General features: G+C 34.3%; 2 protein-coding genes and 1 long non-coding RNA gene across 5 annotated transcripts in view; all 3 read left to right on the top strand.

Moving 5' to 3' along the window:
• The window catches only part of LOC11422810 (disease resistance protein RPV1), a 71,886-nt gene that overhangs the window by 12,211 nt on the left and 34,119 nt on the right, over positions 1 to 25,556 (top strand). The window lies entirely within an intron of this gene.
• LOC11417665 (probable WRKY transcription factor 19) lies at positions 966 to 6,194 on the top strand. Of its 3 annotated transcripts, XM_024786107.2 has the most exons (8): positions 966 to 2,073; positions 2,253 to 2,468; positions 2,567 to 3,130; positions 3,224 to 3,828; positions 4,169 to 4,217; positions 4,925 to 5,028; positions 5,422 to 5,620; positions 5,847 to 6,194. In XM_024786107.2, exons 1-4 carry the CDS (start codon positions 1,864 to 1,866, stop codon positions 3,740 to 3,742), a joined length of 1,509 nt encoding a protein of 502 aa, XP_024641875.1. In that variant the 5' UTR covers positions 966 to 1,863; the 3' UTR covers positions 3,743 to 3,828; positions 4,169 to 4,217; positions 4,925 to 5,028; positions 5,422 to 5,620; positions 5,847 to 6,194. The 3 variants fall into 3 exon arrangements, with proteins under 3 accessions (XP_024641875.1, XP_039691087.1, XP_039691086.1); XM_039835153.1 differs by having other exon boundaries at positions 3,224 to 4,217; positions 5,436 to 5,620; XM_039835152.1 differs by having other exon boundaries at positions 3,224 to 4,217.
• On the top strand, positions 23,966 to 24,453 carry LOC120580908 (uncharacterized). Its single transcript, XR_005646673.1, has 2 exons — positions 23,966 to 24,182; positions 24,355 to 24,453. It is a non-coding gene; the product is annotated as an uncharacterized lncRNA (long non-coding RNA).

Below are 25,556 nucleotides of genomic sequence, written 5' to 3'. Positions count from 1 at the left end.
TACTCTCAGTATTCTTCTTTCTCAAAAAAAAAAAAAGTTTGGTTCTAATGGTAGTTACATTATATAATATTTGGTTCTTTTAATGGTGTTTGTCCAAAAATGAAAAGTAAGTAATATCAGTCAAGATATTACCAAGAAGTCACATGGAAGGGTTATAGAAAATTCAAAGGAAGTTTCTGACTCTGCAGAGCCAAATCAAAGCAAGAGGGCCAGTCCTACTAATAACTCCTTACCCAACCAAAAATTCAGAAGATGAGATGGAAGTTTCAAGACTAATGTTTTAAATTGACTCTCAATGCCATTTTTTCTCATGGCTATGCAATTACCTACTTCCTCCTCCTCCCTCTCTTATGATTTCAACTTCGATGTGTTCATTAGTTTCAGGGGTACCGACACTCGATTTGGTTTCACCGGTAACCTCTATAAGGCTCTTTCTGACAAAGGAATCCACACCTTCATTGATGACAAGGAGCTTCCAACTGGTGACGAAATCACACCTTCACTCCGGAAGAGCATTGAAGAATCGAGGATTGCCATTATTATATTCTCTAAGAACTATGCTACTTCTTCATTTTGTTTAGATGAACTTGTCCACATCATTCATTGCTTCAGAGAAAAGGTTACCAAGGTTATTCCTGTTTTCTATGGCACCGAACCTTCTCATGTGCGAAAACTGGAAGACAGTTATGGTGAAGCACTTGCTAAGCATGAAGTGGAGTTTCAAAATGACATGGAAAACATGGAGCGGTTGCTGAAATGGAAGGAAGCTCTTCACCAATTTCATTCATGGGTACCGCTCTTCATTTCAATCTTGTTTTCCATTTTTCTTACATATAGAGAAAATTTGGTCATTCTATGTTCAAACAATTTGAATTGCAATATTATAATTACTGTTATATATTAATACATATGTGTGATTGTTATTCTAATACATCTATTTAAATATGTATGATTGGACAGAAATAAATATGAATACAAATTTATTGAAGAAATAGTTACAGACGTCTCCAACAAGATCAACCGTTGTCATTTACATGTTGCTGAGTACCTTGTTGGACTCGAATCTCGAATATCAGAAGTGAATTCACTTCTAGACTTGGGATGTACCGATGGAGTCTACATAATAGGAATCCTTGGAACTGGAGGTCTGGGTAAGACAACACTTGCTGAAGCAGTTTATAATTCAATTGTTAATCAATTTGAATGTAGGTGTTTCCTTTACAATGTTAGAGAAAATTCATTTAAACATAGCTTAAAGTATCTCCAAGAGCAGCTCCTCTCCAAATCAATCGGATATGACACCCCGCTAGAACATGATAATGAAGGAATTGAAATCATAAAACAAAGGCTATGTCGGAAGAAAGTTTTGTTGATTCTTGATGACGTTGACAAACCAAATCAGTTGGAGAAATTGGTCGGAGAGCCTGGTTGGTTCGGTCAAGGAAGCAGAGTCATCATTACCACTCGAGACAGATATTTGTTATCATGCCATGGGATAACAAAAATATACGAAGCAGACAGTTTAAATAAGGAAGAATCTCTTGAATTGTTAAGAAAGATGACTTTTAAAAATGATTCCAGCTATGATTATATTTTAAACCGTGCAGTTGAATATGCTTCTGGCCTTCCATTAGCTTTAAAAGTAGTGGGTTCCAACTTGTTTGGAAAGAGTATAGCAGATTGTGAGTCAACCTTAGATAAGTATGAAAGAATTCCACCTGAAGATATCCAAAAGATACTTAAAGTAAGCTTTGATACTTTGGAAGAAGAACAACAGAGTGTCTTTTTGGATATTGCTTGTTGCTTCAAAGGATGTGATTGGCAGAAGTTTCAGAGACACTTCAATTTCATTATGGCCATTCAATGACACATCATGTTAGAGTGTTGGTTGATGAATCTCTCATAAAGATTAGTGCTCCAGATCCATACTACACTTCTTATATTGTTACATTACATGACTTGATAGAGTATATGGGTATAGAAATAGTCCGACAAGAATCAATTAAAGAGCCTGGAGAGCGCACTAGGTTGTGGCGTCATGATGATATAGCTCATGTTTTAAAACAAAACACAGTAAGATTGATATCTATGAACAATTTGTTATTTTAGCTTACCATGACTTTCCTCTTTTTGGACTTATATATGACCATCTCATACTAAATCTTTTTACACTTAATTACATGTACATGTTCAAGCTCTATATGTTATTTGTATTATGGTTGATTAATTTTTGTTTTATTTTTTGTTAAAAGGGAACTAGTAAAATTGAAATGATATATCTGAATTGTTCCTCAATGGAACCCATCAACATCAATGAAAAGGCCTTTAAGAAGATGAAAAAACTCAAAACACTTATCATTGAAAAGGGCTATTTTTCTAAAGGTCTCAAGTATCTTCCAAAAAGTTTGATAGTATTGAAATGGAAAGGATTTACTTCGGAGCCTCTATCATTTTGTTTTTCATTCAAGGCAAGTAAAATAATTGTATTTTCCAATTGTGTATATTTATAAATTCAATATATAGTGTCTGATTTTTATTTGTTTGTTTCTTTATGGTGTTTATGCAGAAGAAGCTCATGAACCTGAGAATCTTGACCTTTGACTGTAGTGACTATTTAACTCATATACCTGATGTTTCAGGTCTTCCAGAATTAATAAGGCTCTCATTTCAAAATTGTAAAAATTTAACTACAATTCACAATTCAGTTGGGTACCTTTATAAACTTGAAATCTTAGATGCGACCATGTGCAGGAAGCTCAAGAGTTTTCCACCCTTATGTCTGCCGTCTCTTAAGAAATTGGAACTCCATTTTTGTAGGAGTCTCAAGAGTTTTCCAGAATTATTATGCAAGATGTCAAATATAAAAGAGATTTGGTTATGTGATACTTCCATAGAAGAAATGCCATTTTCATTTAAAAATCTCAATGAACTTCAAAAGTTAGTAATAATGGACAAAAATTTCAAAATTCTTCCCAAGTGCCTTAGTGAATGTCACTATCTTGAGCATCTTTATTTGGATTACTGTGAGTCTCTTGAGGAAATTAGAGGGATTCCACCCAATCTAACAAATCTTTATGCAGAAGGATGTAAATCATTGAGTTCCTCAAGTAGAAGAATGTTATTGAGTCAGGTTTGTTTTTATTTTATCTTGCACTGGTATTTGATATTTAGTATTTCATATATTATCCACACTGAAATACTGTATCTTATGCTAATCTAACAGCGACTGCACGATGCTGGTTGCAACAATATTGTTTTGCCAACCGGAACAGAGGGGATTCCAGATTGGTTCGAGCATCAAGTCAGGGGACACAACTCAATTTCTTTCTGGTTATGTAAAAAGATCCCTTCTATAACTTGTATTATTCTTATTCCGGAATTTGCGGCGATTAAAAAATTCAATTTGTTTGTCAATGGCAATGAACTTATTGGTTCTGGCTATCTTTTCGATTATAAGGGGACAGTTCTGCCGTCGGAACATGCATTTTTGTTTGATATGAATTTGGATGACCATATTGACGAGAGTTTTGGAAATAAGCCTGAACTGTACGAAGCATTTAAAAATAATGAATGGAACCATGTAGAGCTTAATTGGATCACGGAGAAGGATGATCATGTTAGTGCACAAATGGGAATCCACGTGTCATGGGAGGGGGATGTGATATTCACCGATCCTTATATTATAGAGAGAAGATATAATGAAAGAAGAGGAGAAAGAAATATTAAACAGTGGACAAGATGAAAGAAATATGTGGGGTACATTCCTTGATCCAGGTGCGCCATAAAGTTAACCGTCTTGTTGTTATCCTCTCAATCTCAACTTTGCAGGTTTGTGCTTTACTGTTTACAGTTGAAATCATTATCATTATTATAAATATTGATTAATTTCTGTATATAGTCAATTACAAATTCATTGTTTATAGATGGAGAAGTTGCTTAAATCATGAGACATGATGTAAGATTATGTGTCTGACACGTGTCTCATGCCGACACATGTGATTACATTGAAATATATTATTTTCTTAAATTACTATCAATGTTGACGAATCAGTGTTAGTGTCGAGTTCGGTGTTCGTGTTTGTTCTCCTACATCAATGGAGGATTTTTTTCCTGCTTACCAAGTATTTTTTCTCTCCATGTTCTGATGGTTACAATGTCGACATGAAAGTTCTCCGAGTTTGCGACTGCTTAAAGATCAACAAGTAGACCGTCTTAAGGTAAATTTAAGCCACTTTAAGGTTATAAAGTTGACATTAGGTGTTGAAGTCTTCATGAGTTATTATAAAGATTCAGACTTTTTGAATATTGCTCTACATTTAGTTGATGATTAGTAACTATAAACATTTCATAAACTTGTATTGTGATATACACTGTTATCAAAATATTAATTAATATAATCATTACAATAGAATCCCAAGAAATTCGAGAATGTTCGTTCTATCCCCGTCAAGAACTCGCGAGCTTGATATATTCCTATCAATCCTTTATCCAAATAACCCAATGCCCTTCTTTTCCTCTGCATCCATATTTATAATACTAACTCCTTATAGCAGTTACATAGAAGTACTAAAGATAGCAGTTATTGCAGATGTAGCAGTTAATAATTTAATATAACTTCTGCCATCAGGACTCCTATTACTAACATATCGATCTCTTTAATTATGTTTCAAATCGGAACTTTAATCTCTCCTAACTAATGGCATATGCTTTAAGTCTGACCAATAAACGTATGGATAATTTATGTAGTATATGCATGCATTTTTTATTTTTATGATGAAATTTAGCGTTATTGCAATTGAAACATGATACATAATTGATCAAAATTCCAGTAGCTTATAAGCACACTCGAAGTTTACAATGAGCTCAAAGCTCTGTTGAAGTGTAACTGTGTATTGTGTTACTTATAACATCTATTTAAATGCAGATATATCCCTTCAGTCCAGAACTTTTAAAAGGTGTGGTGGAGGTTGGCCACTTTCTCACAATATCTAATAAATTGCTTCGAATCCTAGATGAATGTTGTTACAAGTAAGATCCTTATACTTTGAAAGAATAAATGCTTTTAATCATAATCTGAAAAAGAAATTGATAATTATACCAAAGTAATATATTTTTGGGTTAATAGTGTTTTTCACCCCTGTAATATATGGCATTTCCGGTTTTCGCCCCTATAAAATTTTCGGTTTGATTTGCACCCTCATAAAAATTTTATTTTCCGGAAAACACCCCTAATAGGCCATTTTCAGAATTTTCTTTCAAGAATTTTTGGTTTTTGAATGGCCTATTAAGGGTGTTTTCCGGAAAATAAAATTTTTACGAGGATGCAAATCAAACCGAAAATTTTATAGGGGCGAAAACCGGAAATGACATATATTACAGGGGTGAAAAACACTATTAACCCTATATTTTTACATTTGTCAGGAAACAATTTGTAGTTGCCTTTCTTTGTGCATTGTCATACGAGATGTCTAGAGGTGTTGCTTGAAAGGGAATTGGGTAATCATACGCTTTGCAGATCAGTTGGAATTTTGTGTTGCCACATTGGGTGTGAATTGAACATTTCACATGATCCTTCTGCAGCTCTACGTAATTTCATTCGTTCTATCCATACCTTCCCCTGGTGAGGACATGTGTTTAGATTATTTTCTCTAAAGTTCGCAAAATGTTCTGTCTCCTCAAAACTTTGGCAAAACAATTGCTATTTTGTGTTCTGACAGATATTTGGTAGAACTAGAAATTGAACATATATAATTGAATGGGAAGAGATGTTCTATACTAATGTTTTTATAATGAAATGTGTCTTCTGTTTAGTTTCTATATTTATGTCATGTAAATATGCATACCAGGTTGAAATGACTATGAAGTGATGGGTTTCTCAAACTAAACTCTGTCCTTACTGGAAAAGAGCTTTTGGATATGCAAGAAGTTATGTGTGGTAAAGAGTTAAATCTGATAACCGACATTTATGAGATCCTTTTGCAAGAGTCGTGCTTTTGTTCTCCAAAATCCTAATCAATGTTATTGGTATAATACTCAATGCACTCTGGTTTTTATATGGTGAGACATGATGTAAGTTTTTAAGGAGGATGTTTGTGCTACAGATATTGTTTGAATTTGATTCTTTCATTATTGTATGTTCAGAAGCATGTGTACTGAAAAAGCAAATATCAGAAACTTCGATGTTGCTAACTTAACTTTTGTTGTTCAATGATTGTTGATTTTCTGAATATATTAATGATGTTGAAACAATATTAAATAAGTATTTAGTTGTTGATATCAATACAAGCATTAAGAGGGGATTCCAGATTGGTTCGAGCACCAAATCATAAGACACACTCTTTGTGGTGTTGTAAAGAAATCCCTTGTATAACTGAAAAAGTAGTCAATTTGTCTGTCAATGGCTATGTAAAAGTAGTCTAGATTCCATCGAATCAAACATATCTTTTTGATATGACATCTGAGATTGGAAGAAAGGATTAAATGCTATAACATAAAGAAGAAACTCGTGCCTGAGCTGAGTTTTGGATATGTATATAAGTAAATTATAATGAATTTTTTAACAGTGAGATGTTATATATATGCTGGACACTTGATGGTTTGATAAATATGAAAAAGAATTCCTTGCAATAAGTTTTTTGTTGATATAGTAACGGCAAGTGAAAAGGATATTTCACCACTAGTATATGCCAAACAAAACTTAAGAGAAAAGCTATTATTGAAAATTTAGTCATGCAGAAACATGTGATATCCAGAATTCATCAGTATGATAACAAGATTTCATATTTGGTTGGTTAACTCAAAGACTAGGATGTTTTTATTTTAAAGTGTGTTTTTGAAGTCAATTAAAAGAATTTTGACCTCAAATCAAAAGACTAATCTGATCATCTTAAACTGAAAAATATGAAATGAAGTAGTTATTTGTTTTCTGATATACTTGCAGATCCATTTTCAAAGACAAAAATGACCAGTAATAAGCTAAATTATTCAGTATAACCAAAAAAATCAAATAGGGTGCAGTGCCACATTCACATCAAATGGACTTTGTTAGTGAGTAGTTTGAATGTACCTATTAATTAGGCGTAAATACCTTTTTGATCATTTATCTTAATTTTGGGGTTCATATTATTGATCCCCTACCGCAAAAATGGTCTTTTAATTTCATCAAGTTGTGTCAGGTTAGTCATTTTCATCCATTAGTTTATGTTAATATTTATTTACTGCCGTCGGTGACATGGAGACTCAAACACATGAATATAATGGACTCAACATTTTTTTTTTAAAAACATTAAAAACTAATTAATCTGATGGAGAAGAAGCTTGGGCTTATTCTGATGGTAAAACTGTCAAGGAATTACTACTTCAATTCTCACGCTGATCCCTTTTACTCTCGCATTAGATATGTTTGATTAAAATTTTATTGCTGTACTCTTTGATATTTTAAATTGGTGATTAATGTGATGTTGCATAAATCGTAAATTAGTTTCATTGAACCTTTGATTTCTTAGTAATTTATTTACTCAAGAAAATATATCTCCACCTCCTCCTCCATCCACTCCAAACAATTATGTTTTGCTTAGTATTTTATTTATGCTGTGAGTTAGTAATGTGTGATGATAATATTTTTTATAAATTTTATGCAAAACGGATACTTCTCAGCACAAACCATATAATCCCCTTGATTCCACCAAATCTAAATTACTTGGATGCAATGCGATGCGTATCACTGAGTTTCTCAACTAGAAGAATGTTATTTAGTCAGGTTTGTTGTTGTTTTGTGTTGCAGTATATATTATTTGATATTGATATATAATATTTCATATTGGACAATGTAATATATCTTATTCTAAACAAACAGAACCTAAATGATGCTGGATGCACCGATATTCGTTTCTCAAACGTAAAAGAGGGGATTCCAGATTGGTACGAGCACCAAATCAGGGGGAGATACAATTTCTTTCTGGTTTCGTAAAAAGATCCCTTCTGTTACTTCCATTTTTCTTTTTTTGGGATATACTACTATAGTTCCAGATATCAATTTGTTTGTCAATGGATATCGATGTGGTTTTCCTACATATTTATTCTGTGGTTCTCACTTTCTATCGGTTTTCGACTCGGCACATGCATTTTTGTTTGATATGAAATTGAAAGAACAGATTAAATGTGCAAATCTTGTGTCTGAAATGGACAAAGAACTTTTGAAAAATGAATGGATCCATGTGGAGCTTAAGTTGACGAGTATTTGTAGTCCACCTGAGGAAGTGATTAAAAAATTAAGGAGTTCACAAATGGGAATCCACGTGTTGAAGAAGAAAAGCAACATGGATGAGGAGGATGTGGTATTCACTGATCCTTATATTAGAAAGATAAAATTAGAAAAATATCTCAATGCTTTGTTATTACAATTTCACCCACTGCTGAAAAAGCAAAGAAGGTTAGTGGAAGTGGGAGTTTCGGAGACAGAAATTTTGCAGCAACAACATCTAGCTTTAGTGTCAGTCATGCAGAACTTGGTTCTTAATGAAACAAGAATAGGAACACCATGGCTAGATAGATTCCTTGGTCCAGGTACATCATTATCATTATTATCTTTATAAATCAATTAATTATTTCTACCTTGAATAGTTTATCAAATGATGAGACATTATGTAAGATACTGTGGAGGATGCTTTGTTGCACAAACACTTCTGATGCTAAGCATGTTTGGTGTTCGTATCCAATACTGACACATCTGATTTTCTTAAATTACTATTGGTGTTGACAAATCAATGTAAGTGTCGAGTCCGGTATCCGTGTCTGTTTCGGTGCTTCATAGGGAGGATATTTTTTCCCGCTTCATTGATGGAAGCTTTATAAATTATAAATGAAAACATTTTTACACATAAATCTTACCAATTTTTAATTTTATTTTCTCCCTTCTCTAATGGTTAAAAATGTTGAAATGAAGGTTCTCAGAGTTTGCAACTGCATAAAGTTCAATAAGTAGACTGACTTATAGTTAATTTTAGCCACTTTAAGCTTAGAAAAGTTGACATTTGATGTTGTTGTAAATATTAAGAAAACTTAAGCTTGTTCTCCCCTTCTATTTATTTATTTTGGTATGGGGGGATTTTGAATGGAGCTTTTGACTGAAATAGTTAATAGCCTAAACACAGCATTAGTGGTTAATGAAGAAGTTTTTGAATATTTCTCTACATTTAGTTGATGAAATAAAGTGGCTTTACTCTTAGTAAGTATTAGAAATTGTGGTTGGGCCTAACACAACCCCACAAAACCGGCTTGTGAGGTGAGGATTTCCCCCACTTATAAACAAATTGTCAGGCCAACTCCTAACCGATGTGGGACTCTTAACACCCCCCTCACGCTCAGGATTACACATCTGAAGCGTGAACTGTAACACTCCTATCTCTATTTAAGCAATTAAACATGCGAATAATACATTTATTCAAGAAATAGAGATTACATCTTATTCAAAATTCAAAAACCGACAGACATGTATATAAACCTCAATAGCTGCAGCGGAATATAAATCAGAGTGATTAAATATATACATGCCATGAACAAATAACTTATATCCCTAAGATAAATCTCAAAACCCAAACATACGGGCAGTCACCAACAAAACAATAATCCAAAGGAAATATAAACAACCTAATCTAGACCGACACGACAAGCCTAGATCAGAGCCGACACGACCCGATATCGGAGAAAGCTCCCGATATCCCACGCAAAGACTCACCGAGCACTACTCCTGCACAACGTCTACTCACCCATACAGGCAAGTAGGCGGTTAAAACCACTGGGGGTAAGCATTACATTATCATAACCAAATAATAATCAAATCAAATAATATCATGTACTTGAATAGTATTAGTCATACATAAATACTTACATCACAACTCGATATCTCATATCAACATACATCAATCACATGAATAATTACCCAATCATAAATATTCATTCACAACACCAATCATTGAACAATCATTATCAACATTCATTCATCTCATTTCATCACCAATCACATATTTCACATAAGACTCATGCTATGATATGCACTTATGGACACATAAATGCATGTGGTACCAAATCTCAACAAGGTCGTCACCTCCGATGGACAAGTCAACATCGCATGTAAGGCTCACCTCTGCCTTACAATAATCTCGAAGTAAAAGAGTCCTCCCTTTTACAGCAACAACGACTATGATGCATGGACATGTGTAAGGACTCGATAATGCGACAACAATTCACAATCTCAACCTCAATATATAGGACAACACCCAATTATATTGATTATTTCCACAACATTGCATTATCAAGAAAACATGCCCACACAAATAAATCATAGTATTCACCATCACACATCAACATGATTATCAATAATCAACAATGTCATTCAACATCAACTATATCATATAGTTTCACCATTCCAAACAATTCTCATATCCCAAGTAAGAGAACATACAACATCTCATGACAAATATCATATCCAACATCAACTATCACATATAGTTTCACCATTCAAGCATTCCTTACATTCTAAGTAAGATAGCATACACATCTCATGATAAACATCATATTCAATACAATCATTCATTCATACAACTTCACTTAGTCATACAAGAATAATCTCAATAACTCACAAGACAATTTGCTTAAGAAACATTTCCAACAAAAATCCAAAACATGTGGCAAACGGCCAACATTGACAATTTTTAAAGCTAGACAACTTATTTAAGTTTGAAATCCTACAATTCAATCTTAATCAATCATGTAGTCAAGGACTTAAGCCACTTACAAACTATTAGAAATTAGTTCAAAGGGTAGCTCAAGTTCGTATGAGAAAAACCAAGACAAAACAACATTTAGCTCAAAACCCATTTTCACCGATTCAACTCCGCCCGAAATATTTCTTAAACCATCAACACATTCACATTCCCAAATACATAAATGCATACTAAATTATTCACTCTAAGTACTTCATTAAACACAATATCAAGTTTGGAAAAGTTCCACGGCTCATAGAGAAAGTTATGATAAGTTTTCACAAAAATCCACATGACCCATGTGTAGTAATTTAATCATATCTCAAGTTCTAAAAATCATTTGGACGTCAAACCAATGCCATTAGAAAGCTAACAAAATTATCTACAACTTTCATGTTTACACCAAAGTCCAATTCAAAACAGAAACGTGTGAAAAAGACACAAGAACGCGAAATCAGAAATGCTGTCAAAAGGCATTTCGCTTAAACGAACGATTCTTCGCTTAAGCGACCTGCTTACAGTAGCTGTTCGCTTACAACTCGCTTCCAGTTCGCTTAAGTGAACAGTCATCATTTCTGCATAATTTTTCACGGGTTTGAACCATTTTTCACCCCAAAACCCAAATTTTGATCCCTCAATGCCCAAATGTGTTTCAAGAACATGTTTATAGGTCAATATGACTAAAAAGACTTACAAAGACACAATCAAACTTGAAAACACTTGACATTTGAGCTAACTCTTCATTTTCACCAAAACACCGACACAATTCAAATTCTCATCATTAATCCATGAATATGCATACCCAAGCAATTATTCATCAATCATAATATCAAATAACATTCATAACATCATTGGAACAAGAATCACAACTCAAATTAACAACAACTTAGGAGAAATTCACCAATTTAGCACAATCTTCATAACTTATCATTTTTGCATATATGAACATGTAATTTCACCAACAATTATACAACTAACATCAATTCATGCATACAAGCATAACATCACAGCAAGAGCACGAATTTAGCATGATTTGTTCATCAATCCATTTTCATACAACATGAGAAAATGCAAAATTACACATGATTATGATAATCACTAACCCCCTCACCTTTGAAGTTGATTATCTCTAACCCTTGCTTCAATTCAGCTCCTAGGTCACCCACTTGATTCCTAAAGCTTCCCTTCAACCCTCTTGCTCTTCTCTTCACCTCTTCTCTCTCTACCTCTCCTTCTCTCTATGAAAATTGTTTTGTGAAAATGAATACAATTCTAAGACAACCCTAGTGTTATCCCCCTTAATGGGCTTAACTCAAAATGCTAATGGGCCTAACCCATTCTAACACAATTCAAAAGTTTCTATACACTCGACGGTAATTACTAACGACGATAAAATATAACCAACGGTTACTAACGGTAAAAACTAATCACTCCACTAGTAACTTAGTAAAATAAGGGTCCTCACCAATTAATAAAATAATTCTCACCAAAATTACCATTTTACCCTTACCCGTCAAATGACCAAAATACCCTTCTAATACGGTAATCCATTTAAATGCACCCAATGACAATTAAATACTAATCACATACAATCAAACAATAAGAGTAATTAAATAAAACTAGCTAAAAATCGGACTGTTACATGAACATAAATGACGGGTGGCCTGATAACAGGTGGCCCAAACAATCGTGAAGAGGCTCTGATACCATATTAGAAATCGTGGTTGGGCCTAACACAATCCCACAAAACCGACTTGTGAGGTGAGGATTTCCCCCACTTATAAACAAATTGTCAGGCCAACTCCTAACCGATGTGGGACTCTTAACAGTAAGGTATATACATTTCATTTGGGTAAAAAAGAAAAAAGTATTTATGTTTGATAAACTTGTTTGATCTCATTAATTATGATTCAAATTGGACTTGTTTAGTCACTAATAACAGGGATTACTATTATTGATATGGAGTAATGTCATATGCTTTCAGCCTGACCTCTAAACGTATAGATAATTTGAGTAGTACATCCAATTCTAACTTTTAAGAATGAAACTTAACGTAATTGCAATTGAAACATTACTGATAATTGATAAAAATTTCACTAGCTCTTTAGCAAACATGAGTAATCAATATTGATCTTATCTGCTGCTGCAGTAGAAACATCTATGAGTAATAGCAGGGATTACTATTTGTTTTGATCTGGCAAATGGAAGTGGAGAATTTCGTTTCATAACTCAAAATTTTGGTTTTATGCTTCCAAGCATTAAAGTTACTGTTGTAATGAGTGGATTATGCTTTTTCCCCATTTCTCTTTAATGTATCTCATGAATTAATATTTACTTTATTCATATGAATTTCATTTTATTTTCTCGTTTTGCCTGAACGTTTCCATTTTAAAATTGTAACATGGTAGAATGGTTGTTTTCTGCATAGTGGTGTGTATGAAAATTTCAAGAGTGGATCCTCTCATGTTGAAATAAACATGAGTAAAGTGATGTTTCTAATATCTACCCTTAATCTCCCTATCCCCATGTTTAAACAACATTTTCTCTCATTAATTGAACATAGAGAATCCTTTCCCAACGATTTCAGCCTGTTGCCGGTAATATACGCAACTTTTCTCTAACCAAAACTAAGCATTTACTTGTTCATTGACTTTACATTGTCAGGAAACAACACATTGTCAGGAAACCATCTATGGTCATCTGGCTATTTGCATTGTCATGTGATATGTCTAGACATTGCTCGCACCACAAAATCCATTGGTTGTTCCAAAGGGCAGTGACTAATGAATAATGACATTCTTTGCAGCTCAGTTTGAGAGGTTTTAAGATTTCAATCTTAGTACACAAATTGGAATCCACATGTTCAAGAAAAGAAGCACAGAAGAGGATGTGATATTCACCTATCCTTATAGAAAGAGAAAAGAAGATGAAGATCAGAACTTGGAAGTTTCTGAGACAGAACTTGCGTAGCAGCAACAACACTGTATAACTTTTGTGATTAATAAGTTATTCATGTGTAAAAACACTTTTCTGCCAAATCAGTTTTTGAGACAGAACTTGTTTAGCAGCAACAACACAAGTCCTAGTGCATATTAACAGAGTGTTCATATTGCGATTAATTTGCTTTTACGAATACAAGAGTTTGTACATATTGCGATACTGACAGATCACAATCTATGTTCGATGATTTGAACTACTATTTCTAAATAGAGTATTTGATTATTAATTCCAAATGTATGTTTGTTGCAATGTAACTTTACAGTTTCTTTGGGGAATTTGACTTTTTTAATAACGGGTGAAGGTTTTTGTCAGGACCAAAAAAAAATATAACCGTGACCGGCATACGAACTAATAGCTTATAGTTCGGCAAGCCTGATGACCAAAGAATTAATAAACAATTTTCAAGCTAACTTTCGATTCAAAATCATGTTTACTGAAATTTCGACAGAGCAACCCCTATATTTTCAACATTACGAAGATCTAAATCCTGTTCATAAACTATTATCATCAACCAGAATTTCAAAGTGACATTTTTACATATTTGCACAACTCAAAATGAGACATTTCTAAACTTCAAATAGCTGCAGATACTTTGACTCAACATGTACATAAACAATGGAGACATTCATCAAGGTAGCCCACCAAAAAAGTGACACCACTGAACTTCGAATCTACTAGCAGCTTCCTACTTAGTTGCTTGGGAATCTGGAATAAAAATAGAAAATAAAATAGTAAGTCACAAGGACTTAGTGAGAGACAACAACCACCACCAACTAGAAAGGAAACACACGAGAGCACAATTATTTTATTTTCTCAAATCTGATTTTAATTTACAAAGCTTGTAATCGTTTTAAAAATATAATAAATTCACAATCAAGAGTATACCATGAAAATTCAGAAAATTTTGTAAATTTATCAAATCAAATAATACTATATCAAAATATCAATTTCGTAAGAGGTGAATCCAAATCAACAACTTTAAAGGAAATATAGAAATCATGTATAATGAAAAGGAATCCAAATAATCAAATCCAAATAGACTATAACAATCGGATTTAATGAAATGAATCCAAAATAATCAACTTCAGAGAAAGTATAAAAATCCAACTTTAGTGAAAATAATCAAAATGGATGAATCGAGAACTAGCTCCATATCGTTGATGGAAATTTCCTATGAGTGGTCTTTCTCTTAGTCGTAGCTCCATCTAATAGATAGCTCTTTTCTCCCGACTCAAAATAAATTGTAAAACATTTTCAATTAGGGAGTTTACATCTCATTGATAGCCCTCTCCTCCTAATGGTACTGGCCTTTCCATAGGGGCGGCTCCGTCTAATGGAGTAACTCTACCTAACCGAAATCACATACTAGGTGCACCTAGGTCGTCGTCATTAATTATAACCGTAATTTTCAAAACCCCAATCTTAAAGCACATGTCTAAAACCATATTTCGCAAAATAACGAAACTTATATCAAAATACTTTCATCAGAACTCAATCGAAAACCTACTAGTTATCATCATAAGTAAATCCAAATTCAAATCGCGTACATATATATCAAATCCTTTCAAAAACACATATTTCAAACTATGCTTTACAACGTATGAAAACTAGTGCCAATATACATGAAATCAAATTTCAATTCTTAAATTCACTACTTTATAAACCATAAATCATAGGTAAATCCAACACCCAATCCAAATGGAGTGTATAATAGTATCATAATAATTTTCAAAACAAAAACATATTTCTCAAAAACCATTTTTTTGTCAACATCTCAAAACTTATGTCAGTAGTAAATGCAACCATATCTCAATTATAAAACCTTTGCTCTATAAATCATAGACAAGTTCAAATAGAGACCATATCAATATTCATGACCTTAAACATAAATTTCAACAACAAAGGGTGTGCTTCCCATTTTGGTAAATACTTTAACTTATAAAATTACCAAAATATCAATAATAACGATAATTAAAATAAGGATCGTCATCAACTCACAACTATGGCTAATCAATTTCATTCCTAGCAATGCCTCCCGGAATGAACACCAAAGCAATTTCCATCGAATCTCAAGGATCACCAAAGAGCACACCTTCCATGTATGGGTATTCTTCTCCTTTCTTAGAGCACAAACTCTAACTCAAAATGCTACCCAAAATCATTTGTTTTATGCGATAGTTTTACCTAGATGTATTATCATTCTTGTGATGTTTGAATTGGGGTTGAAAATTGATGATGCGAGGAAAAGAAGAAAAAAAAAACCGAAAAGGAAAGGAAGGATGGAAACAGAGAAGTGGAAGATACGGGACAGAGAGAGAAAAGAATATAGGAAAAATGGTTAGAGGTACGATCTTTACTTAGGAAGCAATATTATGTTGGCTTCCAATCTTTTCTATATGTTATCTCATCAGAACTTCAGTCAATTATAGATCCCCAGGGCTTTTACTGTAATCAGTAATTACCATTATCTGATTCTATATGTTAGGCAGTAAATTTGCTTTATTCATAATCTGTTCCTGTTATTCACAATTAGAATAAGGTTTTTTATTATTTCTATTAAGGTCCACAACATATTGTTTGGCCGCTAAAACTAAAACCATGGTCTAGCTATAGCAGCACAGTAGAAAACACAAACTAGCTTGAATCCTTTAAATTTTTAGTTACATGATAGAGATTTGGCAAGTGAACTAAAACTATCGAAGTAATAAATAAGATCGAATCCACGAGGACCGTTGTTAATTCCTACTCAGCAATTTCTTTCTCGAAAGGATGCATTAAATTTTTGGTCGCCCTAGGCAGTTGGATTGGTTTTTATAACATAAACGTAGATGAAACAATAAAAGTTGGTTTTAAGAAAATTAGAGCGAAGTATGGTTAAGACCTTCGAATCCTCCGAAGTTCTCCTATGGTAATTTGCACTTCTAATTCAAGCAATAATTTTCACGCACCAAATTGCTCTTCTGGTGGCTGGAATTCGGGCCCGAATGATTGGATTCGGGGCCCGAATTGGAACTTGCTGGAAATCGGAATTCATCATTTTTTTTTTGTGCTTTCAGCTTCTACAATTTTGATAAATTACCCTAAAAATTACATGAAAATGTCTACTAAACTAGTAATGACATAGTGTCATAATTACAGATAGTCAACAAAATTTCCTCTAACAGGCAAGAAGATTTGTTATTTTAATCGAAAAATATTGAAAGAAAAAAACTACAGAAAACATTGGTATTCACTTCATATATAGGTATAGATAGATTCTACTACTGTCTCATTAGAAACTTGTCTTGATTTGTTATTGCAATCAATTACCATTCAATGTTTGGAAGCACTTCAGTACTTACATAACCTTGGACTAACACATTGCGACTTGAAGCCGGAGAATATTTTGGTTAAAAGCTACGACCGATGTGAGGTGAAGGTCATTGATCTTGGAAGTAGTTGTTTTGAGACAGATCACCTTTGCTCATATGTTCAGTCGAGGTCCTATCGTGCTCCTGAGGTTATTCTCGGGCTTTCATATGACAAGAAGATTGATATCTGGTCCCTTGGATGCATCTTGGCAGAACTTTGTACCGGCAATGTAAGTATGTATAACATATAGTCAATTCAATTGCAAAATGCCATAAATTTTTTAAACATTAAGATGCTCTAGTTTTGCTCTTTAATACACTAGGTCTAATTTACCCCAAAATTTACTACTTGATCCTTGATTCGTGTTTTCCCCCCGGTGATGGCATTGTTTAGATGCCAATTTGTGCAGGTCGTATTTGATCTGTTATTGTTGTGAATTCCGATCACCTAGATCGAACCACACCAATACAAGAATGATGTGTGGAGCAAAGGAGAGTGGTAACCACCGAACAAAGTGTGTGTGCAAGCAATAATCAACAAAACACCACCTAGATCTAATCTAGGAAACAAGTGAGAAACTCAATACACAAGATAAAAGGAGAGGGAAGAAGAAAACAAAAGCACCAAGAGATTGTTCACCCAGTTCGGTCCAAACTTGATCTACTCTGGAGGAGAGTTTGTACTCTCCAATCCACTATCAAAGAGTTCTTACAAAAGGGATACAAAAGGTTACAAGAAATTAGCTTGACAAGTTCACAATGAACAAACCCTAATTTCTACCCTTTTCCCAATCTCACCAAGACACTCAATGATTCTCTCTACATGGTGTTTCCCATGTTTTCAACCCAAGAGATACTCTAATCAAAGAACCCTAAACCCTAGAGTTTCTCCCTTTGATTTCCCAAGTCTCTCTCTCTTCCAACTCTCTCTTCAAATCTGCACAAGAACACTTTATACTAGTCTTCCTCTATTGCAATCGTGTCACGATCTGCGTACCACCCAAGAAACGACCAGTCAATATCAAGGATACTTAACGAGCAAGTTTCACGATCGTGTCACGATTTCTCACAATCGTGCCACGATTTTGCACCCTGCAACCTAGCTCACGGCACCCCGAAATCGTGTCACGATGCCACAATCGTGTCACGATTTCCCTGTTCTTCCAGACCACAAATTTGAAGACAAAACTCAACAGTTATGTTGTATTGTATTTGTCGCGCCATTTTTCGGAGGTCAAGGCCATTTGACTGGCGTTTGACTCGCTTTTTATCTCACGACTGAACAAATTTTTTTAAGGGGAAAAAGTTACAAACAACCCATTTTGAAGAGATTTAGGGTTCGGGGGTTGGTTATATTTAGGGAAGGTGTTAGTGTTATCGCGATTTTCGGGTGTCAAGTCATTAATTAGGCTTGAACCTTTCAATCTTTGATATTCTCTATTTTTTCTTGGGAAGGGCAAAATTGAGAAAAAACCCTTAGATTCTAAGTTCGGGGGTCGCTTTCGCTACGGGAAGGTGTGAGGCACCCGGAACGATTATGGTATTCCATAAGAACCGTTCTCCTAAGTTTATTTCTACGCTTTATTTTTATTGCCTACTTATTTAAAAGAGAAATTTTATTTGAGTGAAGAATGGGGGAAGCGAAGATGATTGGGATTTTATTTTACTTGGCTTGGAGGAGTTTTAACTCATTGCCTACGTACCCTTTTAAGGGATCAAAACCAAACGTAGTTCGTTCTCGAAAATTGTTTTTGTTTTTGTTGGTTGATTTTAAGTTTGAAAGAAGGAATTTTGAAGAATGGAGATGAGAGGCCTCAAGGGCATGAGATTTGGAAAATGTGAGGTGGAAGTAGTTATTTTGCAAAATAAAGTCTAAGTATGATTAAAATTCATTGGGATTTTTTTCTTAAGAAAACAAAAGGGAAATGAGGAGTTTTGACTCCTATTTTAGAAAAAAAAGTTTTCAATTGAGGTTATTCATATTTTTGAAAAATGATTTTTTTTGTCTAAGCGTTGTAAAACCTAAGCATACATCTAAGCATACATTCCCTAATCATGCATCTAGAACATCCATGTGGGGTGTGTGCATGTGTCGGTGCTCGTGTCGGTGTACATCACTTATAGTGTCCATAGTCCTTTACATTGAGTCCTAGATACATGCTATGGTCTTGCAAGAATGTAAACTAAACTAAACTAACTAAATTTATTACAAACCAATTGGCATAGAAATGAATACAAAAAGAAAAACCTAAACTAGGAGCAATGAGGGTACAAAGATTAGGTGCTTATGGAATGAGTGAGATATGAAGCATAAGAGTTAGTAACACAAGTACAAAATGATAATAAAAAAAAAAATGCAAGCAATATAGAATTGAATAGCACAAGAGAAAGAAAATAATGCAATGAAACAAAGTAGTAAAAATACACCTAGAATTTAGGTATAACACTCATACATGCATATGACCTATAATTCCCTCATTATAGCCATTTTTGAAAGGTTTGAATTTAAACTACAATGTGAGGATCATAAGAGTACACTCAAGCCAAGCATTATATCATATTCCTAGAGATATTTTCACACATTATTTCACATGCAAAAATATGACAATATGAAAAAATGCATCAAGAACATATATGGAATTTAATGAGCAAAAATTAAAAGAACAAAGTAAAGAAAATAAATGCAAAAATAAGCAAATAAATTCTAATACTTAGAGGAAAAATTAAAATGATAGGGAAATATTTTTAGAAATTTTTTTAGAAGCATAAAACACCAAGAAAGTGTAAAAAAAGTATTTAAAACACAATTAAAAAGCAATTAAAAAGAGGCTCAGCAGGATTTAATCTGGACCGCGGGATGAATCCAGAGGTCCAGATCTAACTCCCAAGATCACATCACAGCCACTGGATCAAAGATCCAAGGGTCCAAAAAAAAGCACAAAAGATAGTGTAAAAATGCAGGAAGCACAGTGACCGTTAGATCAAAGATCTAACGGTTCAAACAGAAGATATACCATATTCCACACAAAAAATCACACACAGGATTCAAAATCAAACACACAGCAGCCATCAGATCTTGGAACAATCCAGATCTGATGGTTCACAGAGCGAGGGAACACCACAGAAGCATGCACGCGCGCGCGTGGGAACGGAGGGAGTATAAAAAGGAATTTCCCACAAAAAACACACAAACCTCTTCTTCTTCTCTCTCTAAGTCACACTTAGAGAGAGAAGCTCTCCCTTCTCTCTAAAAATCCCGCCGGCGAAGGTGGGTGGTGGTGGTGATTCCGGCACGGCGGCCGGCCGGTTTCCGGCAGCGGCGCCACCGCGCCGGAAAATTCGAACTTCTTTTTTTTTTTTAAAAATTTTTACATCAAAAGTTCCGTGACCACCTCCTCTACACAAATCCGGCGTTAGTTTTAGCGAGAACGGAGCGATTCGGACTAGATCTACATTTTTTCTTTGAAAATTTTTCACACTTTTTTAAAAAAAAACTACGGATCTAGATATCCTTTTCTCTCTAGTGTCCGAATTCGGCCTCAAAGTTTTCAAAATCCGAACGTACACGCCTAGATCTACAAATACATATCCGTAACAAACTTTTTCACACCTTTTTTACACTACATATGCGCGCGAAAACGGAGAAAAAAGAGGAGAGAAATGCGTTACCTCTGTCGTGAAACGGAGAAAAATCTTCGGAAAAACTTCGAATCCTCCTCTTCTCTTTCGCGCGCGCTATACCCTCCGTTGGTGTTGTTTTTGCTCGAAAATCCGGTACGTTTTGGTGTTGATGTGGTGATTCGCGGTGGTTTTGAGTGAATCCGGTTCGGATTTGTTGATTTTGTGGTGGTTGGAGCTGATTTTGAGCAGATCCGATTTAGATCTGTTGATTTTGGTGATGAGGTGTTCTTGGTGTTCTTCCTCTTTTTCTGAGTTTTTTTTTTCTGTTTTGATTCTGTTATGGATGAGAGAGAGAAAAAGATTATGTTATGGATGAGAGAGAGAAAAAGATTCTGTTTGAGAGTGATTGTGATTGATTCTGATTTTTCTGACTGATTGTGATGGATCTGACACATTTACTATTTATAGCCTGCCATGTGTATCTGAGAACCAATGAAAAAATGACATCTGGACCGTTTTGGACTTATGGACTAATCTGCAAAAAAGTTAATATGAGGACTAATCTGCAATAAAAAAAAGACTAAAAAAATGCAATTAAAAAAAGTATTGGACAAAAATGCAATTTTGGGACTCTTTTGGGCGACCGAAATGTAAATAAAAAAATAAAATGAATTAAAATTGGTAATTGGTAAAAAGGTAAAGTGAAACGAAAAATAAAATCAACAAACGGACTAAAACGAACAAATTACCGACATGAGGTATTTTAAAATACCTCCCTGTCGAAATTTTGACAGGAAAAGACCAAAATGCCCCTAGGGACTAAACTGACCCAAACTGACTCAAATGTAATTTTGAGATGATTTTAAAAAGAGATTTAACAATGATTTGCAAAACAAGTTGAAAAGACTCAGAGACAATTACAGGGATTAAAATGGGTTCCACTGCAGGAAATGACCAAAATACCCTTTTGTATGATTTTTGCAGATGCTTTGAAATAAAAATGCAAGACAGACACTTTGGATAGTTTTATGCGAGAAAATCAAAGACAAAATTATGATTGAAAATACTCCGAGATGGAGACAGTAAGATATGCAGATGAAAAAAGAGTAAATGTTCGGAGTAAAATAACAGCGAATTAACAAATGTTAGTGGTAGAAAATAAATTTGAACAAGTATTTTTAGGTCCAAAATCAGGGTACAACAGTTAGCACCCTAAATATTCGTAGTACTCTACGAGAACCTCTTGATTTTATTTAACTTTTTGTGCTTAAACTTGCTTGCTTTTGAAGAGATAAAAATAGAATTGAATGATGAGTTGAAAAGAAAAAAAAGAAATTAATTTCAATTGAAGAGAAAAAAGAAAATTGTTTTTTAGTTGATTTGGGAAGGACAAGTGTCCTCTGCCTACGTACCCGTGAGGGATCAAAACCTCGTAGTTCGGGGTAGAAATTGACGTTTGATTGATTTTGTGTTTTTTATTAGTTTTTGAAAAAGGTTTGAAATAAAAAGCCAAGTGGCAAATGAGAATTGATTTGTGTTTTTTAGATTGAAAGAAATTGACTTGAAGTTGAATTAGAATTGATTTGAAATTTGATTAAGAAAAATAAAATAAAAAGACGGTCACTTGATTTAAGATCAAGGTTTATTTTGAAAAGTTCTTTTTATGAATTTTTTTATATTTGAATGTTTTTGTTGTTTTGGAATAGTAAATAAAAATTAAACTAACGAAGTTATGAAAATAAAAGCAGGGGACCAGAGCACTCTGGAGAATGATTAAATTAAACAAAAATATAATATTAACAAATAATTTAGGACTAGAGCACTCTGGATTAAATTAATTAACAAGGACCAGATTATTCTGGAGAATAACAAAATATAATATTGACAGTTAATTGAGGACCAGAGCACTCTGGATTAATTTAATTAACAGGGACCAGATTGTTCTGGAGAATAATTAAATTAAACAAAATATAATATTAACAGTTAATATAGGACCAGAGCACTCTGGATTAATTTAATTAACAGGGACCAGATTGTTCTGGAGAATAATTAAATTAAAAAAAATATAATATTAATAGTTAATATAGGACAAGAGCACTCTGGATTAATTTAATTAACAAGGACCAGATTGTTCTGGAGAATAATTAAATTAAACAAAAATATAATATTAATAGTTAATATAGGACCAGAGTACTCTGGATTAACAGATAGAGAGAGAATTAAAATGCATGAAATAGAAATTAGAAAAATGAGATGCTGGGGTGTGTGTGAGCAGTAAAGGAGGGTGCAGAAAATAAAATGAAGAGGATTTGGGCCTTGGGTGAGGCCGGGCGCGTGTGGGCCTGGAATAGACCGGTTCAGGGGTTGAACCGCTCCAATCCCTTTTATAAATACACAGCTCCGGTTTTTTTAATCATTTTAATTTCAAACTTCTCTCTCTTCTCTTATTTCTAGAGAGAGAGGCTCTGCCTTCTCTCTAGAATTCTTCTCCGTCGCCACCTTCTTCTCCGGTGGCTGGCGCGGTGGCCGGCCGGCCAAGATGGCCGCGCCGCCGCGCCGGAGTGATGATGTACTCCTTTTTTTTTTTTTTTGTTCTTTCTCTTCTACTCCCTCTCCTCTATACGTTATTAGCCTTAAAAATTCGAAATGAAGTCTATAACAACCTGGATCTGAAACGTTTGAAAAGAACTACCTTTTCTTGTGTGTTTTTTTTATCGGATCTGTTTGTTTTTGTACGACTTGTTGGTTTGGGTATGTTGAAGAAAAGGTTTGATTCGGTTTGATTATGTTTGGTGATTGTGTCGATGGTTTGAAACTAGCTTTTGTGACTGTGGGGTTAGGGTTTGAGAGGGTTTGGTGATTGTTGCTGAGTTTGATTTTGTTATTACGTGGTTGTGGGTTGATTTGTGTTGTAGCAGGTTTTTTAAGTTGTTATTGTCGTTGGGCCCTCCTCTTTCTCTTGGCTGGTTTGTGTGTTGTATTTATAAAGCAGAATTTTGTTGCTTGGAGAGGAACATGACAGCCTGTTTTGAGCTGTGTGAATGAGCTGTGTGTTTAGATATTATCGGACAAAATTTTGATTTATTTTTGGACATTAAAAATAAAATAAAGGGACTAAGAATAAATAAAACAAAAATAAGATAAAATAAGAGAATTGCTGTTCCCACATGTTGTTTGGCTGTGCCACACTAGTAAAATACCAAAATGCCCCTCGGCAGTTTGCTACCGAGGTTTTTAGGAACCGGCGGCAGTTAACTGCCGAAGTTTTTAGGACACCGGCGGCAGTTCAGTGTCGAGGAAAACCTCGGTAGTTAACTGCTGAGGAGAATGTTATAAGAACAGAACTTCATAGGAGTTTCCGAAACTCCATTGTTGCGTTTTTAATTTTTGAAGGTGCGATTTTGAGTCATTTGAAGCCATTAGAAGCCAATTTTAATCACAAAAACAAGTAAGTTTTTTGAATCCTATTGCATTGTTGCTTTGTGGTCGAATTGTATGTTATTTTTTGTTAAATTTCGATTATATAGGTTTGATTATATTGATTTGTTGATTTTATGATATGTTAGGATAGTTTAGGTTAGTGTAGGTTGAATTGATCGCCATATTTTTTTTTAATGTAGATATGTCTCAGAATCAGAATCAAGGTAACGTTCACGATGATGAGACGAAAAAAGAAAAGTCACCTATGACGTGGCATGTAATTGTTTGCGATGGTTCCGAAAAAAAGAAGGGTTCGAAGGTGCCGGTGTACAATCACTCGAGGTTGAGGAGGAGCGGGAGGACATGCTATTTCGGTCCTCAACCAAAACAAGGTACCGCAGGGACTGTAGCGGACAAGCCAATTGATTTGTGTGACGAGGAAGAATGAATGTAATGGCTTTTAATGCCTAATTGTTTTGGATTTTTTTATGTTTTATTTTTGTGTCGCGCACATTTTGTTTCATTATGGTACTTAGAATAAAATTGCATTTGGAATAAATAAATTTGAAAAAAAAATAAGATAATTATTGTTCCATTCAAAACAAAATATATGTTATCACATTACATTGCCTTACACATTAGATTCCGAAATTTTCCTTCCAGCTGCAACAATCATCTTACCACTGAATGGGGCAAATTCAAACTTGCTAAGCAGCAGGACTCCAGTGTTCGATTAGCATCTTGAACGATGGTATTCAAGTGTGAAAAGAATGAGGTGCATTTCTTGACACTTGAATACCATTATTCAAGATGCTCATCGAATACTAGAGTCCTGCCTAACAAGTTTGAATTGCCCCATCCAGAGTAAGACAATTGTTGCAGTTGGAATGTGCATTCCAACCACAACAATTGTGTTACCTTTGAATGAGATAATTCAAACCTGCAAAACAACAGGACTCAAACATTTCGCCAAACACCTCATGTTTTCCCTTTGAAAATAATAAATTTTTGTGAGGCTTGCTTTAGATGATGGTATTCAAGTGCCACCGAATTGAGGTTCAATCCTTGACACTTAATACCTTCATCTAAACCAGCATAACAAAAATTTAATATTTTCAAAGGAGAAACATGAGGTGCTTGCGAAATGCTTGAGTCCTGTTGTTTGACAAGTTTGAATTACCTCATTCAAAGGAAGACAAATGTTGTAGTTGGAATGCACCTTACCCTAACTAATGACGATCTTGTGGCGGAATCAAACTTTTGATGATATCTTCAGTTGATCTAAGCAACTTCACCCGCATATCGATCCACTGGAACATGCTGTGCTTCCAAAACATGGTCGTCACGTTTTCGTCGTTCGTTAATTCCACCCAACTGAATGATACTCTCCCCTCGTCGAGCG

This window comes from Medicago truncatula, chromosome 6 (genome assembly GCF_003473485.1).
Source record: "Medicago truncatula cultivar Jemalong A17 chromosome 6, MtrunA17r5.0-ANR, whole genome shotgun sequence".
Taxonomy (NCBI): domain Eukaryota; kingdom Viridiplantae; phylum Streptophyta; class Magnoliopsida; order Fabales; family Fabaceae; genus Medicago; species Medicago truncatula.
This window is presented reverse-complemented; position numbering and strand designations above follow the sequence as displayed.

Bases quoted from the DNA above. Each gene is read 5' to 3' on its own strand.
- LOC11417665 (XM_024786107.2), top strand. From the start codon at position 1,864: ATGACACATCATGTTAGAGTGTTGGTTGATGAATCTCTCATAAAGATT. The intron at 2,074-2,252 runs GTAAGATTGATA...TTTTGTTAAAAG, and splicing joins ATGTTTTAAAACAAAACACA to GGAACTAGTAAAATTGAAAT. The intron at 2,469-2,566 runs GCAAGTAAAATA...GTGTTTATGCAG, and splicing joins CATTTTGTTTTTCATTCAAG to AAGAAGCTCATGAACCTGAG.